The sequence below is a fragment of the Chelon labrosus genome (assembly GCF_963514085.1).
Source record: "Chelon labrosus genome assembly, chromosome: 7".
NCBI lineage: Eukaryota > Metazoa > Chordata > Actinopteri > Mugiliformes > Mugilidae > Chelon > Chelon labrosus.
This window is the reverse complement of record NC_140343.1, coordinates 15,334,350-15,352,333: the sequence shown is the minus strand read 5'-3', so window position 1 is coordinate 15,352,333 and position 17,984 is coordinate 15,334,350. Positions and strand designations below refer to the sequence as shown.

The following is a 17,984-nucleotide window of genomic DNA, read 5'->3' as shown; positions in this document are numbered from 1 at the left end:
AAAGGTCCCTGAACTCTATGGGCTCCAAACACTTACTTATTGTGTGTCAGCTGGTTTGTGCTGTTGCAACTGATGTTTTCGTTTGAGTAAACATGCCACTAAAATATACAACATGATAAGGGCCTTAATGCCTATGTCCATTGCCCAATCTCCAGATGTGTGTATCAAAAAGGACTCACAGAGAATTTAAATGCAGCTTTGTGCTAATAAATTGTGATTTTAATGAAAATAAGACACAGGAAACATAGGGCAGTATACTTTAGTGTGTTAAATAAATTATCTGAGAATGGGAACATCTGGTGAGGAGGTAATGCAGCAGACAGAGGTGTGTTTACCTGCTTCATACAGCAGGGGGCGGAGTTCACCAACAGACAGCATCCAGTCGGTAAAGTCGGTAAACTGATTTCTTCATAGTGGCTGGTGCAGATTTGGTGGTCTGTATGTAACGTGCCGGTGTGCCCTGACTCATTTATGCTCGCGTTTCACTTCAGGAGGAAACACTTTTGATTTTAAAGGCCCTAACCCACTTCTCTCTCCGGTATCAGTCGTGACAGCGGGAAGAATCACTCTCGACGTGGACGTGGTCAGTTGGCGTGTCCCGACTTGGAGTGACGGCTCTGCAGTCCTATGATTCCTCCCAAGCACTTTGTGCGCTGGCCCGTTTTCTAACAAACTATATCTCCAACTTTTACGCATATCGGGACCCGTTCACACCTCCGTTGGAAGTCGAAGACTTTCGGGGTTCAAGATGTCTGTAGCGGGCTTGAAGAAGCAGTTTTATAAAGCCAGTCAGGTTTGCAAAACTTTTTCTTACTGCTAGCTAACTGTCATGTACCATTAGCGGCTAGCCACGTTTAGCATTGCCAGCTAACGGTTTATAGCAAGCTAATGTTATTTACGCTTTAATAATATTACTCTAGCTGTTAGTTTGACACGAAAGCAGGAAGTTACAGCCACAAACTGTTTGTGTCAGTGTATAAAGTGTCATATTTGTCAGGCTCTTAGCGCTGTTTTAAGAGCTAACGTTAAAGTTGTGCATCTTTTTCTGACATGTTTTCATTAACTAACTTCGGTTAACGTTGGTGTTGTTGTTATTCTGGTTGTGGTTTTCATCTAATTCAGAGTTTGTCCTGTTGACTTACACACGAGTACAGCAGGTCAGACTCAGTGAGGTCCTGTGGTAAACATTAGCTCTTAAGGGACTCTCCGGGTGAGTCAGAGCTTTGACAGTAAAAGTAAAACAATTCAGTTGAAAGTATTGTCTTATCTTCTGAGACATCATTGAAACTCATTACCACACTGTTTGGGAAATAACCTATATCTTTTTCGAGAAATCAGTATACATTTCAGTGCCTCTCTCCTTCCTGACGTGGAGTATTTTATAGCAGTGGGTTTTTTTTTGTGTGTTATAGTCTATTGTTAGTGAGCCTGATCAATATTTAGGTCTGATGAGGGAAGCAAAAAACGTTTTAGAAAATGACCACAGAGATAGAAAAGTCATAGGATCTGTCCTCTGGAACTTGGAAGTGAATGTTTTTAATTTGGGTCAGCTCGCTCTCAGTCCTGGGAGGGGACGGGTAAAAAAAAATATATATTTTTTTTCTTTCCTACCCCTGCTGATCTAAGCAGGAAAGACATTTGGTTTCTGCCCCAGCTTCCTGTCAGGAACACGCTCAGATCCCTGTTGGTTTTCGGTGTGTGTGTGGGGGGGGGGGGGTAAAATAACATGGTTCAGATGCTGTTATTTTAGAAGTGTTGGAGCTCACTGCGATAAAAATGATTAGCAGAGGTGTTTGAAGGAGATTGAGTGGATTAGATGATGAGAAATTGACCTGAAGGCTGATGCAGAGGAGGAGGTGGGAAGAGTGTGCTTACGCTTTATTTGACTGCATTGCAGCTGCTTTTCTTGCCAAAAAAACTCCATGAGAGTCAATAACGGTCGACATAACTCAGATTTTTTACAGTGGTGGCATGCAGGAAGTTGTCTGTGGAAATGGTATCTGTGCCTCAAGATCACAGGCTCTTGTTTTTCACTGTCTCTTTATATATTTTTTCCCCCCAAAACATCCTCTTTTATCTTCAAACACCTTAAGTGTCACACTCAGACTGCAAAATCATGCTTCTCTCATTGTGAAAGTGGGAATGGTTGTCTCTCCTGAATAAATACTCATGAATAAAGGTACGTGGACATACACAAGAAGATTAAGGAAGAGATAATGCTCAGAAACTAGTCCGTTACATAATCGTGATGGATGACGCAGAGAGGAGCCTGATGCAAATTCTGTATTAAACACCATTATGTCACTGTTGCTGCTGCACTCACCTGGAGTTTATTATTTGTGTATAAACAAACATCTGCTTCAGGAATGTGTGGTAGCTGTCCAGTTAGTGTACAGAAACAGAAACTCTGAGCAGATATGTAAACGGATACGTCTACTTTATCTCTCGTTTGTAATGTAAACACTATCCGGAAGAAGTGTAGAAGTAGTTGGAGTTAGAAGATGTGTATATGTTTAACTTTTCTTGGGAAATATGTAAATTTAGCTGGAGCAGAGCGCGAGTTTAGAATCGTTGCAATTTGCAAGCAGCACGCTCGTCACAGTTCAGTGGGGGAGGATTAGTTTACTAATAAAAACTAGATTACAGTTTGGTACGGACTTCATCTGGGATTACGCTGGTTTATATGAATTATATTTAGCCTGTGATATAATCCCCATCTCTTAATGAGAAATGCAGGTGAAAGGATGATGGCGTGAAGTAAAAAGCAAGAGGAGGCATGTTACAGATGGAGTGAATTGGATTGATTAAGATTTGAGGGAGGCGGTATAATGATAGTGGCTGTAAGATGATAAGAATTTGATAAGAGTCAAGAGGTTTTTCCTGAGCAGACTGCTTTCTGTTTTATTTTGTAGGATTTTTACATCAGTTTTATGAAGTACTTTGATTCATCAGCAGTTTAATAATATATGATGTACACATACACTGTCTGGCCAAAAAAAAAAAAAAGTCGCCTCCAAAAAAACAAGGTCACACGATCTTGTATTGATGATGGGAGAGTCACAAAGCCTTCTCCAGCACATCCCAGAGATTCTCAGTGGGGTTAAGGTCTGGACTCTGTGGTGGCCAATCCATGTGTGACAATGATGTCTCATGCTCCCTGAACCACTCTTTCACAATCTGAGCCCAGTGAATCCTGGCATTGTCATCTTGGGATATGCCCGTGCCATCAGGGAAGAAAAAATCCATTGATGTAATAACCTGGTCATTCAGTATATTCAGGTAGTCAGCTGACCTCATTCTTTGGGCACATAATGTTGCTGAACCTAGACCTGACCAACTGCAGCAACCCCAGATCATAGCACTGCCCCCACAGGCTTGTACAGTAGGCACTAGGCATGATGGGTGCATCACTTCATCTGCCTCTCTTCTTACCCTGATGCGATGGTTCCCCACTATCCTTCCAGTTTTTAATAATGCGTTGGACAGTTCTTTACCCAATTTTAGTAGTTTCTTCAATCTTCTTAGATGTTTTCTCTGCTTGATGCATGCCAATGATTTGACCCTTCTCAAACAGACTAACATCTTTTCCACAATCACAGGATGTGTCTTTAGACATGGTTGTCTAAGAAATGAGAAGCTACTCATTGCATCAGTTGGGGTTAAATAACTTGTTACCAGCTGAAAGATAATCACCCATGCAGTAATTATCCAATAGGAGGCTCGTACCTATTTGCTTAGTTAAAAACTTTTTTTTTGGCCAGGCAGTATATAATATATAATAATAAATAGAATATTGTAAAACGACAAACATTATGTCACATTAGGTACACTAGTAAAAACAAATATATTTCTAATATAACAGTCCTGCTCTAAATCCTCCTTCATGGCTGTAATAATGTTCAGTTTGTGTTGAAACAGAGTGAGGAAGATGGTAATTTTGCATTTTGCAGGATGTGTTTTGTGGTGCTGTAAAACTGTACTGAATTAAACACAAAACAGTTTCTGCTGTTTGGACTAGCCGACTGACTAAAGATAAGACAATGTAAGATAAGACGTTATTGATCCCTGAGGGGAAATTTAGTTGTTACAGCAGCAAAGGTAAGACAGTGCAAAAATATGTGTTTTCGATTAAAAAATAGAAATATGAGGTAAGAAACAATAATTATAAAAAATATTTACAGTGGTTGCTATATATGGTTACTATAGTGTACTAATTAAGTCCACTATGAGTGATAAATAAGTACATCCACCCACAGTGCTGCTACGCTTCTCTGTGGGTAACGTGTGAAAGAAATCTGTGATCTTTACTGATTCACTGGATACGACCAGGAGGAAGGTAAAGCTTAAGGGTGGCGGGAAAAATAATTAGAAGGACAGTACCCACAAGTTTTCATATAAATGAAATAAGAACGAAGGCTGAGATTTAAAAATATTCTCATTGATTGAAGACTTGCAAAGATTCACTGAATGTACTGGGAAGCTAGCTTCTTATGTGTTACCAGGAACTGTTACACAAAGTCTTATCACACCTTCACTTTCTGATATCTGAGCAATCAAGTAATCTTCACATACAATGTTGTTTTCTCACATCTGTTTGTGGCACAGTTCTTTTTTTATATCCAGCTTTGACCTCAAACCACATTTAGCAGGTTTTCAAGTCTCCAACTAAGACGTGTATTTCGTTTTCTCTTACCAAGTGTCCTGGACAGAATGACTTTAACAATAAAATCCAGCATGCAAGCTGTAGAGACTACACACGTTGAAACACTGAAAACAATGTGGTTTTCTCCGCTAACTGATTTGTATAAATCGGCTTTCTGAGCTTTGCAGTCTTGGTGTCATCTGAAGCCAAATGAGAGCTTTAACTAGGCTTTGTGGTAATTCACTAGCATTTAACTAATACCCAGTCATTATGATGAAAAAGATACCTGTTCTAGACTAATCCCTCTGTGTGTTGTTTATACCTAAACTTACCTGGGAGAACATCTTGTGGATGTTTTTGGGCTTCTTCTCCTGAAGTATGTGTGCATGTAAACGGAAATGCTACACTGTGCTTGAGTGCTTATTGTCGTGACCAACGGTTAATTCAAAAATTCAATAAAAGCTCATTTCTTTATTTCAGTGACGTAGCAAAGCATCACATAATTAATTCAATGTATTACCTTTCTAAGGTGTCTTCTAAGGCGCACTAGAATTCTTCTAGAAGGGCAAAGCTTAAAACTGCGGATTTCTGCACAGTTGGAAAATCAAATGGAGAGTCAGCGAGTTGTGCCTGTTTATTTACTTGTGACCTGAATCCCCCATGGCCCACTGTCATGTGCCTTCCGCACACAGCAGAGATACAGAAGCATAAACTCAGGAAAAGCCTGTGCTGCTTCTGAGATTCAACGGAAGCCCTTTTTCTTTTTAATTTTCTGTTTGTGAGATTATTACGAAACCATTTAGCCCTCAGTACTAGATGAACAAATTCTTATCCTTACTAGTGCTGATGTCATGCTTCATGGTAAACCCAGACATTTTCGGTAATGCCAGTAGTCACATAGACACCAACCGTAGCTTTGTGTAATGTAGGAAATGACTAAATGCAGCTGTTGCTTGACCACAGAGGAGTGGATATGAGCAAGATAAAGAACAATGCTCATACTCAATGCTCATAAGGACAGGACACGATATGTAAACAGTTTCAGAGTGGAGAAAAAAACACTTGGCTTGCCTTTGTAGAGGATTACGATTGTGTCAAATTATACGTGTCTGCATTGGTAGTTTAGACCAAAGCCTACAAATATAGAGCTGTCAAAAAACTAATTTAGTTAAGGGGCCGGTGTGGGATTTGGTGTCATCTAGCAGGGAGATTGCAGATTGCAACTGACCGAAAACGCCTCGCCTTATTTACCTCTTTTGAAGCGTGTAGGAGGCGAAGGTGGCCTAAAAAAATAAAAAAACTTGAAAGGACCTCTCTAAAGTGTTTTGTCCTTTCATAGCTACTGTAGAAACGTGGCATACTCCCTGGAAGAGAAGCCTTTCCCTCTCTAGATATAAATGAATCATTCTAGGCAACAATTCTTCTTTTACCTTCAAGTGGTTATATATCACTCAAAATGTAATTATGATGATGATATTCAGTTTCTTCAAATAAATCCTACACAGACGACCCGTTGACCTGCATACTGATATTTTTAGGAAACTAAAAATGTCTGCACATTGTGTCTTGGAACATTTACTGCGGTGAGGAAGGTTGTGTTTCATTAACTATACTTAAAATTTGATTTGCTTCCTCTGTTTAAACTGTAGGGCAAAATAATTAAATATTAACACCGACTGTTACGGCGTCCCTGGAAACTGCAGAAGAGCAAGACAGATTCATTACATTCTGCTTTTAATTCTGTGTGTAGTTTTATTAGCACAAACGTGCTGTGCACTGGAATCATAACTGAAAGCTAAGCAAAGCGCAAATTAGTCTTTGCGGCTAGCCTTTGTCTTTGTAGAGCAGGGCTATTATACTCTGGAACGAAGGGCTGTTGTTGCGTGCCGTTTTTTTATGATCTTGCTGGGGGTTGCGAGGGAAGTTGTTTTTCTGCCCATTCCACGTGTAGTCCATGGACACAGCAGTCAAGATTTTAATTATCCCGAACTCACAGCAGTGCGGACTCATTACAAAGTCCGAGTAACAGTTTAATCAAATTCCACTTCTATCTGACTGGCTTCTTTCTCTGGAAATGTACAAACCCTTCCTTCGAATTGAAGGAGTACTTTTACTGTACACAGACAGAAATGGGCCTGTTCTCCATTTGTTAGGCTTTTAACTGTCGCCTGTAAACATGTTGAGAAATCCCACTTAGTTGTACATATGGTCTTAATCAACATCAGTTGTAACGTATTGATTGAAAAAAGTTGTGGAGCTAGTGACGCTGTATACCAGGATGGCCGAGTGGTTAAGGCGTTGGACTTAAGATCCAATGGACATGTGTCCGCGTGGGTTCGAACCCCACTCCTGGTAAGGGTTATCTGCTGCATTTCCTACAGGATAAGTCAAGTATTTAGCTCTACCCTTTTTTTTTTCATTTGCAGAACACAGTTAAAGATGTTGTTTTGTGTCTGATATCTAGTCTTTTGCTACTCTTTTATCTGCTATATTCCTTTCACACAGGACATGAACTATACTGTGCTCCACTCATGCAGTTTGCCAAACAAATGTTGATCATTGCATTTTTGGTAGCATATATGCTCATGAAGAATCTGTTCGTAGGTCAGAGATGTGCGTGTTTCCCACGCAAATCAAAACCTTATGAGCACCATTAATTAATTTACATTCTGTTGTCTCTGTTCTCCCCCATTCTCCTCTCTTCCTCTCTCTTTGTGTCTCTCATCCTAGATGGTAAGTGAGAAAGTTGGGGGTGCAGAAGGAACTAAACTAGACGATGACTTCAGAGACTTGGAACGGGTAAGAGAGGCATATTTCTTTTCTTAAATAAAAATGTTAAAATTCCTTGGATGTTTTCTCACAGTGCACAAATATATTGTGTTTTTTGTTTTATGTGGACATTCTTGACAACATTTTCAGACCCAAATTTTATGACAGTCTTTGGCGTACCGTACACTATGTGCAATTTGGCTACGTTTCACACCTCTCAGACAGTCAAATAAACAAGGAAGTTCCTTAAAAACAAGTTAATACTTGAGCGTGAAAGACTCTTAAAGGTCAAACATAACTCAGTGGTGGCAAATTCCAAAATGTAGGTACTAAAGACGTCACCTTGGACACAGTTTGGTACGTTCAGTGGGTATTTTATTATCTGACATACTATATCCAAAAAGAAAAAGGCAGGATTAGAGTAGGCTAGGCTTCACCAGTCATCCAAGCAGCATCCTCATTTGCAAACTGCCGGTGGGGAGTTTTGGTTTTATAAGTAACATCTGTGGGTGGTGTCTTTCCCCCATGGGGGAAAAACGGGATCAAAACAAATTCCTCCAATTACAGGTGAGTATCTGGTCGTTAACAGACTCTAATCATGTGAGTTTCAGGGGGGCAGCACCCACAGATGTTTCTAGTAAAAGTCCTGAACTGCCCACCAGTCATTTAGAGCTGAAGAAGCTACTTGGATGATTGGTGAAACATCTTAAAGAAAACACATTGTTTTTGGATATGGATGACTGAAAACCTTCAAAGACCCATCTGACATGTTATTTATAAAAGCAACACAGTACTAGATCTGCATCCAAGTTGATTAAAATGAAAAAAATAAACTATATACAATATTTTTCACTTTTTTTGATTAGCAGGCAGTTGTTCACAGAAACGTAAGCAACAATCCTCCTTCATCTGTTTAGATTTTTATTTAGTCCTTTGACCAGTGGCTTTGATGCAAATGTGCGATGTATGTGTTTTGCAGAAAGTAGATGTGACCAGTAAAGCCGTCGTGGAGGTGATCTCCAAAACATCAGAGTACCTGCAGCCCAACCCAGGTTAGAAGAAATCATGCTTTCATGCACAAAATTAACAACTTAAATAAAAAATAAATAGTCTTTTATTAAGTTCCCTTGCCCTTGCTTCCACAGCTTCACGAGCCAAACTGTCCATGTTGAACACCATGTCTAAGATCCGTGGTCAAGTTAAGAATCCAGGCTATCCTCAGGCCGAGGGACTGCTAGGAGAGTGTATGGGCAAGTATGGAAAGGACCTTGGAGAGGACACTAACTTTGGTAAGATATCTGTGTTTGTGTGTGTGTGTATTCTGGTTTAGAGCAGTAAATCCCTGTTAGAGGAACACTGAGGTGTGTAATTATCTGAAGTGTGCTTTTTTATGATGCTTATGTGTGTGTATGTGGTCTAATTAAAATGTTGCCACACATGCATGGTGTCTTTAGACAGTATCTCGTTTTGTGCTATACATGTGATCTAATTGTGACATAATCCTGTGGTATACCTATAAATGTTGTCACTGAACATAAATCTGTCTTGGTGGTTCAGGGGGAGCTCTAGTAGATGTAGGAGAGGCCATGAAGAGACTGGCAGAAGTCAAAGACTCTCTAGACATCGACGTCAAACAGAATTTTATCGATCCATTGCAAGGGCTCTGTGACAAGGACCTCAGAGAGATACAGGTACAGTTCACTGATTCACTTGCAGTTCAGATACAGTATAAAAACGTATTTCAAGCCATTCTATATGAAGTATTTCATTAAATAAGTTAACCAGCTTGGCAGATTGAAGTTGAAGTAAAATCCTGTCCGCATAGTTAGTTTGAGATGGTGCAAGATGAAAGATATGTCCACAATTTAGTTAAAAAAAAAAAGACATAGCTATTTATTATACCTCAAAAACTATATTTATATTCCATATCAGCACCATCTAAAGAAGCTGGAAGGCCGTCGTCTGGACTACGACTACAAGAAAAAGCGCCAGGGCAAGATCCCAGACGAAGAGGTTCGACAGGCCCTGGAGAAGTTTCACGAGTCAAAGGAAGTGGCCGAGACCAGCATGTACAACCTGCTGGAGACTGACGTGAGGACTCCTTACTGTTTAGTGTGTTGTGTTTGTCACCTAGGGATAAACAAATACATATTCTTTTCAGACCAAATACAAGTATTTGGGTTCTTGCTGATACGCAATATTTACAGATTTTACAGTTACTTTTTTAAAACATGTTTGATTTTCATATCAGTTGAGCTTGTGTACAGTTGCAGTGTCCTTTGGTGAAGTGTCCTTTGACAGCTGCTGCTAAGTTTGCCTTCATTGTTTTGTTGCCATGGTCCTCGTTTGTTACTTTGATCGAAAGTCTCTGGAGCATAATCACGGCAGGCTAACTCCTCATCGGAGCCAGAAGAGATGACATTTTTTGCTGTGTAACGAGATATTCGGGAGCTCGTATTCTGACCCAAATGGTCCCTGCTTAGTTTAGCTGTACCTTCTGAATAGAAGTAAGCTAAGGCTGAATGTGTATAATATCTAGAAAATAACATATGTATTGCAACATATCTGACACAAAAGACTCAGGTGACCTCTGCCTACCTTTATTATCTTCTTTTGGGTTTGTTGATAGTTGTCAGACCATGTTGAAGTGCATAGTGGCCTACTGCTGCTGCCTGTCTGCACATCTAAGCAGAGGTTCAGATCAGGTTGCAATGGGGGCAAAGTACTGTGTTTGTCCTGTAGAGTATAAATTCAAGCATTCGGTGTGCATACTGTCCACCTTTGTGTCATCAGAAAAAGAGCTTTAACTCAATAGAGAGCCGAAGTCCCGCCCCTCTACTTCCGGGTTATGGGACCTATCTTTTGAAAAAATATGAACGGCAGTCTATGGAGAGATCATAATTATTTTCTGGTCCCGATCGAATTGTGGCATGAATTTCACATATGATGTGTGTGAATTTAAAAGATAATTTTTCACGTCAAGAGATAAATTATTTGACGTAAATAAGCTGAACAACATTAGGTTTTGTATGAGATCGCTTAGTGGACTACATCTCTCGCCTCGAACAATGTACGTAACTAGAGAACTATGGCTGTCTCCTTGTTGAGCTTTACCGTCTTCTTCCAGGACGAAGGCAGAAGCATCAAACGAGGTGAAAATCATTATAAATCGGGTCATGTCGAGAGCTGTAGTTACACGAAGGGACTTTTGGTCGGTTCTGTACGCGCCAGCATGCGGGACTTGTAGTTCGTTTAATTACGTATTTTCCATAGCGTTTTACTTAACTATCTTGCGACAAACTGTGACATTCTTGACATGTAAAATAATTTTTTATTCTGAAAAACAACATATGTATAATCCAAGGCACAAGTCGATCGGGACCAGAAAATAATTTATCTTTCGCCATAGACTGCCGTTCATATTTTTTCGAAAGATAGGTCCCATAACCCGGAAGTAGAGGGGGCGGGACTTCGGCTCTCCATAAGACTGTTAGCCTCAACTGTGTAGATGGGTTATGAAAGTATTCCAGAGTTTGTGACTTTAACTTATTTTTTTAAAACACTGGACCTTTCTCCAGACCTTTCTCTGGACCTTTCTCTCTCTCTATAATATTTAATCAGACACATTTCGAAGGATAACCGTAGTGAGTTCTAAGCCTGCACCACCTTGTGATATCTAATGCTGCTATCACTGTATCATGAAACCTTTTATTACTAGCTTCTGTGCTGTGCTTTCCTTGACTTCGTCAAACGGACACCCACCCACAGGGCAAACATAACACTGCGTCAGGTAGACCTGTAAAAATTGATGAAACACACTCATTCAGCACGATATCACTGGAGATAAACAGGTCTTTAAAAAGCAGTTGAACAGCATTCAATCAGTGTTTGGGTTTAGTAGGTAAGACCTTAATCAGATTGACTGTAATCTAATTGATTACAGCTCAGTGGTTTGTTTTAATATTGAAGACTAGCTGACAGACTGGACATGAAAAAATTTTACCTACAGGAAATCTGTCCGTTTCATATTTCCTGTTATTTCCCTGATGTCAGCCTCTCCTCTTTTTTTGTTGTTCCTCACAGCTCTTTAAACACTGAATATTGCTAAATTTGGATGTTAAAATGGGAGTGGGGCGAAAACATGTTATTGAATCCCAGAAATTGCTTTATAACGGACAGAAAAAGGTGGAACTCTGAATTCCAGCACCGACAGGTCCAGCTCACCAGATGTCAACCTGTGATCGAGCTGAGGAAGTGATTCTATCTATATAGTCTGTTTCATTTCCAAATACATGCTTCCTTACAGAGTACCACCATTGAAATAGTTGGTTGGACAAAATATTTTTGTACTAAGCATCTAGTAAAACCTTAAAATGAGACTGAATGCATTTAAAAAACAGACAATATTGTGAAACAACTACATCAATAATTTATTATGGGTTGGTTTTATGATAACCTCCAGGGTGCAGTAAATGACCATATACAGTTACTGGGCTTTTTTTAAATTGTGGTTTCATAGTCTAGATTATTCAACAGATTATTATTTATGTAATCTATATGTCATTTATTTATATGTGTCTGTGTAGATAGAGCAAGTGAGCCAGCTGTCATCTCTGGTGGAGTCCCAGCTGCAGTACCACAGACAGGCCGTGCAGGTGCTGGAGGAGCTTTCAGACAAACTTCGAGACAGGTGCAGTAATGAAACCAAAAGGTCCTGTCTGAGCTTGGTATTAACATGCATTCTGGGTGATTCGATCGCAAGTGGCCAGCTTTAAGTGCAGGTGTGAACACACCCAAGATGCATTTGAGATAGATTTCCCAGACCACATTTGAAGATGGTCTGGGCTGCCTGTGACTACATTCTTTCTGCAGTGTGAACGCACGATGTGTCACGTACATGTCGACTGACCGCCTACTCAACTGACGTCCTTTGCATAAGCAGCGTTTTGTCTCATTCATTTCGCTCCACAAAAGCAGTATTATGTATGATGCACCGCCAGACAATGCAAAAGGATCATAAGTGTTAGAAAGGAGGCCTTTTTAATTTATTTTATTCTTATGACTAAACTAAAAAAATATTCTAAACAAACAATAATGAATGAACAAATGATACTATTGAATGAGAGTATGCTATGTGTTGGCATATAGACAGAGAAAGTTTTTCAAACAGCGCTGGTCATTGCTCTGACACAGCGGTAAAACACGATTCGTAGTTTTGAGCCGCCTACAATTTGCACAATATTGTACTGCGCCCCAAATGATGTCGGTGTTATGTAAATCTCATTTTAATGCGAGGTGTGAACAAGTACTTAGAGCTGCCCTCTTGGCCTCGGATTCCCCACAATGCATGTTAATACCAGGTCTGGACTGGGCCAGATACACATGAATATCAACATACTGTACATGTCTGTACAGGTGACTGTGCAGCTTACTGCTTGGGGCCATTTCTGTGCTGATTCAGTTAGAGTCTGACATAACTATGTGTTTATTGTTGTCGTTTGGGAATGTAAGTCTCAAATGAATTTGTCCCCCTGAACAGGATGAATGACGCTCAGTCTCGACCCAGGCGTGAATACACACCCAAACCTAAGCCTATCTTTGACTTTGGAGACAACAACCATTCAAATGGCAGCTATACAGCCTCAATGGCTCCTCCACCCTCACGCAACTCAGGTAAGAGAGGCAGTTGTTTAATATAGATTCAGCCACAAACTCAACATTTACCATAATCATTTACATATGCCGTATTGACAAAACAAAGACGGCCTTTTTCAGTATTTTCGATTTATCTTTCCATCAGCATCGCTCTCACACCACACTAATCTATATCTAGTAACTTATGCTGAAATGAGCTTCCCTAACAGAGTTCAAAAACAACAACACATCCAGCTGTTTCTACCCGGGCAGGAGACAGACCAAGCCAAAATAGCATGCCTGCATAGAACCTGTTTCGTGGAAACAGAAAATTCTCTACATTGCCAACATGATTGCTCAACAACTGCAGTCAATCTGTAGCACTGAGCAGAAATATGTGAACCTTGTGCATCTCTTTTTTTTTCCTCGGGTCTGTTGGAGCCGTTGAAAACTATGGCATGCACCGAGTGTTTGTCTTTCAAAATGACTAAACGGCTTCACTTGGTGGTGACCATGAGAAAATGGACGTGTGCTTCAGTTTGAGGGGGAGGAGGTAGTATGTGTGTGTGTGTGTGTGTGTGTGTGTGTGTGTGTGTGTTGTGTGTGTGTGCTGCCCTGTCATGGGGCCGGCCTTTCTCTGCCTGACCTTGTTCCTCTTTCCTGTGACATCATCAGAGCCGTCTTTTCACTTGGCCAGATTGTCCTTTTGGAAACCAGGACTGTGTGAGTCACAGATTGTGTGGGCCTTTTTTATTGTCACAATTTTCTTTGTTATGTCGTGTGCGTGTTTGTGCAGTTTCTGGTGGCAAATGTGTAAAGTTTCTTCTCATAGGCTTAACAGATAATTAGTGGTTTATTGGCGCACGTATAGATCAGCGGCCTGTGGTTTTGAAACTCTACATCCTGTCATTTGAAATACTGCATCTTAACTTCCTAAAAGTATGATTTACATTTAAGGTTTAACACTATTAGCCGCAATTTATGTTTTTTTAAACCCATTTCAGTACAGAAGCTACCAAAGTGGAAGTAACTGAAGGCTTCTTTCCTGTTGGTTATCTGCTGTCTGTACTTCTGTACTGGAATCACACATCCTTACATACATGAAACTTGATATAGAAAGTTTCTCACTTATGAAACCGCACAATGAGCACATTGTAAAGCTTTGAGTACAGTTGCGTGTTTGACAGCTTGTTAAGCCTGAGCTCACATTTGTGTTTAATTTGAGTACAGGAAGTTGCATGATATTGCATGTAGCGAGAAGATAAACCGTAATAATATTTAATGGTAAAGGAAAAACTGTGGATACATGATAGTATTACTATTCATATCACATATTTAGAAAATGTGAAGATTCGTTATTAGTTAACAGTCTAGGTGTTTTCAGCTACACTTATTAATTAAATTATTAATTTCTGTCTGAAGTGGTATCTAAATTTGTGCAATTTGAGTGATAATGCTTATTACGGTCATTCATAGGCTGTTGGCATCAAACCATATTTTTATTCAAAATTGAGGCAAATTCAGCTTTTGAGGGGCATTATAACTGAGGGAAAACATTAACTTGTTTTCCCTTTTGTGCGTGGAATAAACAATTATTTAATCTAAGATGCCTCTTCTTATATAACCTGTCTTTGGAGAGATGTTTGTAATTGTGATAATCCTACTATGGAGTTGTTGCTCATTTCGTTAAGTGTGTTTTCCACCTCCGTCAACCGATACAGTACGGTGTAAAACTCACAGGGAGTGTGTGGCCAAAGCTTTCCCTGTCTCTAGCTGACCCAGCAGTGTGTTGGGTGAACTTGATACAATGAGAAAATTGTTTGGCAACAAAAAAGCCTAGTTTGTCTTGTGTGCAGAGCTCTACTCTCCTCTGCTGATGTATGTGAGGTCACAGGGGAGAGACAGAAGGATGGCAGTCATACAGGAGCGTGGTGTCTCAGGGTGTTGTAGTTTATGGTCAAAGACTTGTCACCACTCATGATGTCGTTTGCATTGATGTGTTGATGTGACTATACTGTATACTAACTTTTCACTTGCATACAGATAAAATGTGTAATCGTATATATGTGATGGTATGGATAAGGATTGAAATGTGACTTCCTTGTCCTGGCTTCATCTTTATAATTTCTCCTCGTGCTTGTTCTTCAGCCCCGGAGCAGCCGAGCTGTAAGGCGCTGTACGACTTTGAGCCGGAGAACGAGGGAGAGCTGGGCTTCCGCGAGGGCGACATCATCACCCTGACCAATCAGATTGACGAGAACTGGTACGAAGGCATGCTGAACGGCCAGTCAGGATTCTTCCCTCTCAACTACGTCGAGGTCCTTGTTCCGTTGCCACACTAATATAGAGAGCTTAAAGGAGACTGATGGAGAGGAGGAGGAGGGGAGAGCAAGTAGAAGTAGTTGAGAGGGAGGAAAGCGAAGACAAGGGACGGTCCACAGAGGTTTCATTTTCGCCTTCAGCTCCGGCATCATCATCATCACAGAGGAGCTCTTTTTGTCACGTGGAGTTCTGGAGACGATGTTCACATTTCAAAGTCCAGTCCAGACCATGAACCGGTTTCACTCAAAGGTAAAAGGATCTAGACTAAGATGGAGGCAAAAAGTTGCTATCTGACAGTAAGAAACATTTCTTGAGGACTAACTGATAAAACGTTTTTAAGCAATATTGTTTTTAACCAGAAATTAATGATATAGAACAAGAATTTGTATTAAATATGGTCATCGCAGTGACTCGGGTGACACATTTCATATCATTCTTTTGGTGTGACTGCAGTCTGTTTAAAGCTCAGGTTGGTCACTGAGGTAGCAGTCAGTTTTTAGACTGGAGAGGCCTCCTCAAACCTCAGTAAATGTCATGTGTGGCTTGGCTGAATAATGGCCTCATTTCAAAATTGTGAACTCTGCTGGTGCCTCTTCAGCACCAGAGTTCGTCTCTTGATGCCACCTGCTGGCACGACTGAGAACGACTTCCACCTGAACTAAAGTGGAACTACATGCGACTATATACAGTTAAAACTAGATGACTAAATGACTTAATTTGCATTTTTATTAAGAATCATGAACCAAAATTTCATTTGAAAAATTCAGATTTTTGATTTAGACCTTTTTCAAGTTTAGACTTATTTTAATTATTTTTTTTTTCTCATATATGTTAAGCTGTCCAATATGATATCTTAACGTAGTACTGTCCCTTTCTTTCAGTATTTGATTTATTTCACCCTTTACTTACTACAGTAGTTTTTTTAAGAGTTGAACTGGTAACAGAACATGTGAAAAAATAATGTTGCAATAGCACCTTGGTCCTCAAATGAGATTGTTCTGTGTGTGACAGACTTACTCCACCATTACACACAGACCCAAAGTTAAATGCAGAGGTTGCACCTTTTTGACACTTAAAGCAGGCGCGTGTTTGTCGCTTAGAAACATAGAAAGATTTTTACGTTTTTTTTTGTTTTTTTTTTGTCTGCAAGTCCATTCAATAGAGGAGAAAGAGCCAAAAAGACTTTAAAAGCAATAGAAACGTATCGTGTAGTGATTGTGTAACACAGCCATATATTCATTAAGTTTTGGGCCCGTGTAGTGTACCATGTTAAGCCTTTTTCCGTTTGTTCAGCCTGTTATTGACCCCTTGTTTTGGGCACCGGTTGACTTTCACACGGTGCCGCCGTTTAGACGATGCTGCTGGCAGCTACTCCGTCTTTTATGTACATCACTAATTGTCCTGCTGTTACTGTTCGCCCTCACGTCTGAGAGAATGTGAAACTTGTATGTGTTTGAAAAAACGTACCTTGTGATTCTGCTCATTCACAACGGCTCTGGTTAGATTGATTTGTTAGTATCTTGGGCTGACGGAGGCGTATTTCTCTCTAAACAAGGCTGGCTTCTTGTTCTGGATTTCCTCAACGACAAGTTAGATAATCCAGCATACACTGTGTACAGGATGAGGGAAACACCTTGAATTAAAAGGGAAACCATCAAGGGGATTTGTAAGCTGGTGTCCCTTTGGATGAATTAGGGGAACCGTCGTCACCAAACATTTGGCTTCAGTCCAGCTGATTTTGAATTGTCTGTGGTAAAAAAGATGTTATTGTGAATGTCAGATATGTGCTCTTTAACTGTTTGTAGTACCCTTCTGCTGCCTTTCCCCTCTTGTTCCTGTGTTTGTCCGTCACTCCATTGCTGCCAAACACTTAGTTTTCATCTCAAATGTTTACACCTTTGACCTTACTACATCAATGTTTGTGTAAAGTTCAGGGCTAAAGGTGATAGGATGTGCTGTCTGGATCACACTGTTCTATATGTATAAAAACGTAATTGTTATCTTCGTTCTAGTGCCTTTGTTAAAGGCTAATACAGCAACCAAAACCTAACCTAGCTACTTAAAACATTGTCACAAATGTCCTTTTTCTACCTTTCTGTTTCTCTCTAGCCAACGGCACTTTCCTATGTAAAGACTGAATGCATGTCTGCATATATCTGCACATTGATGACACTACAGGCAGTTTTCTGGATGGTTATTTTCAGACTAATGTGTGGTTTAAAAGCAGACCACCAGTGGAAACAGTTTTTTATGAAAATGTTGATCTGTTAGAAAAAAAAAAAGTCCCTCTGATTTCTCTTCTTAAAGGGCTTTGCATTCGTTTAATCGGTCTTAAATGCTCTTTTCAACACCATTAAATCCTTCTGGCTCTCTGTAGTATTATTTTTTATATACGAGACCTTAAAACATTTAAATTAATCTTTGCATGTAGTCCTATTATTACATCCTGTACGTGTATATCTTTAGATTTAAGTTTGCTTTTTTTACTTTTGGTATGAATACAGAATTTAACCACAATATTTTGTCTTTTATTATCACAGTATTTGTACGTGCTTCTGTCTTGTCCCCAACCTCTCCCATTCTTACAATAAATAAAAAGAAAGAATATGTTACCGTT

The 17,984-nt window shown here is 39.9% G+C and overlaps 1 protein-coding gene across 1 annotated transcript; it reads left to right on the top strand.

The window, feature by feature from the left end:
• The first annotated feature begins 9 nt into the window (after positions 1-9).
• On the top strand, positions 10-17,976 carry sh3gl1b (SH3-domain GRB2-like 1b). Its single transcript, XM_084548388.1, has 9 exons — positions 10-793; positions 7,373-7,441; positions 8,391-8,463; positions 8,557-8,700; positions 8,969-9,102; positions 9,344-9,502; positions 11,998-12,101; positions 12,951-13,084; positions 15,194-17,976. The coding sequence occupies exons 1-9, from the start codon at positions 749-751 to the stop codon at positions 15,385-15,387; spliced, it is 1,056 nt and encodes a 351-aa protein (XP_084404514.1). The 5' UTR covers positions 10-748; the 3' UTR covers positions 15,388-17,976.
• The last annotated feature ends 8 nt before the right edge of the window (positions 17,977-17,984 follow it).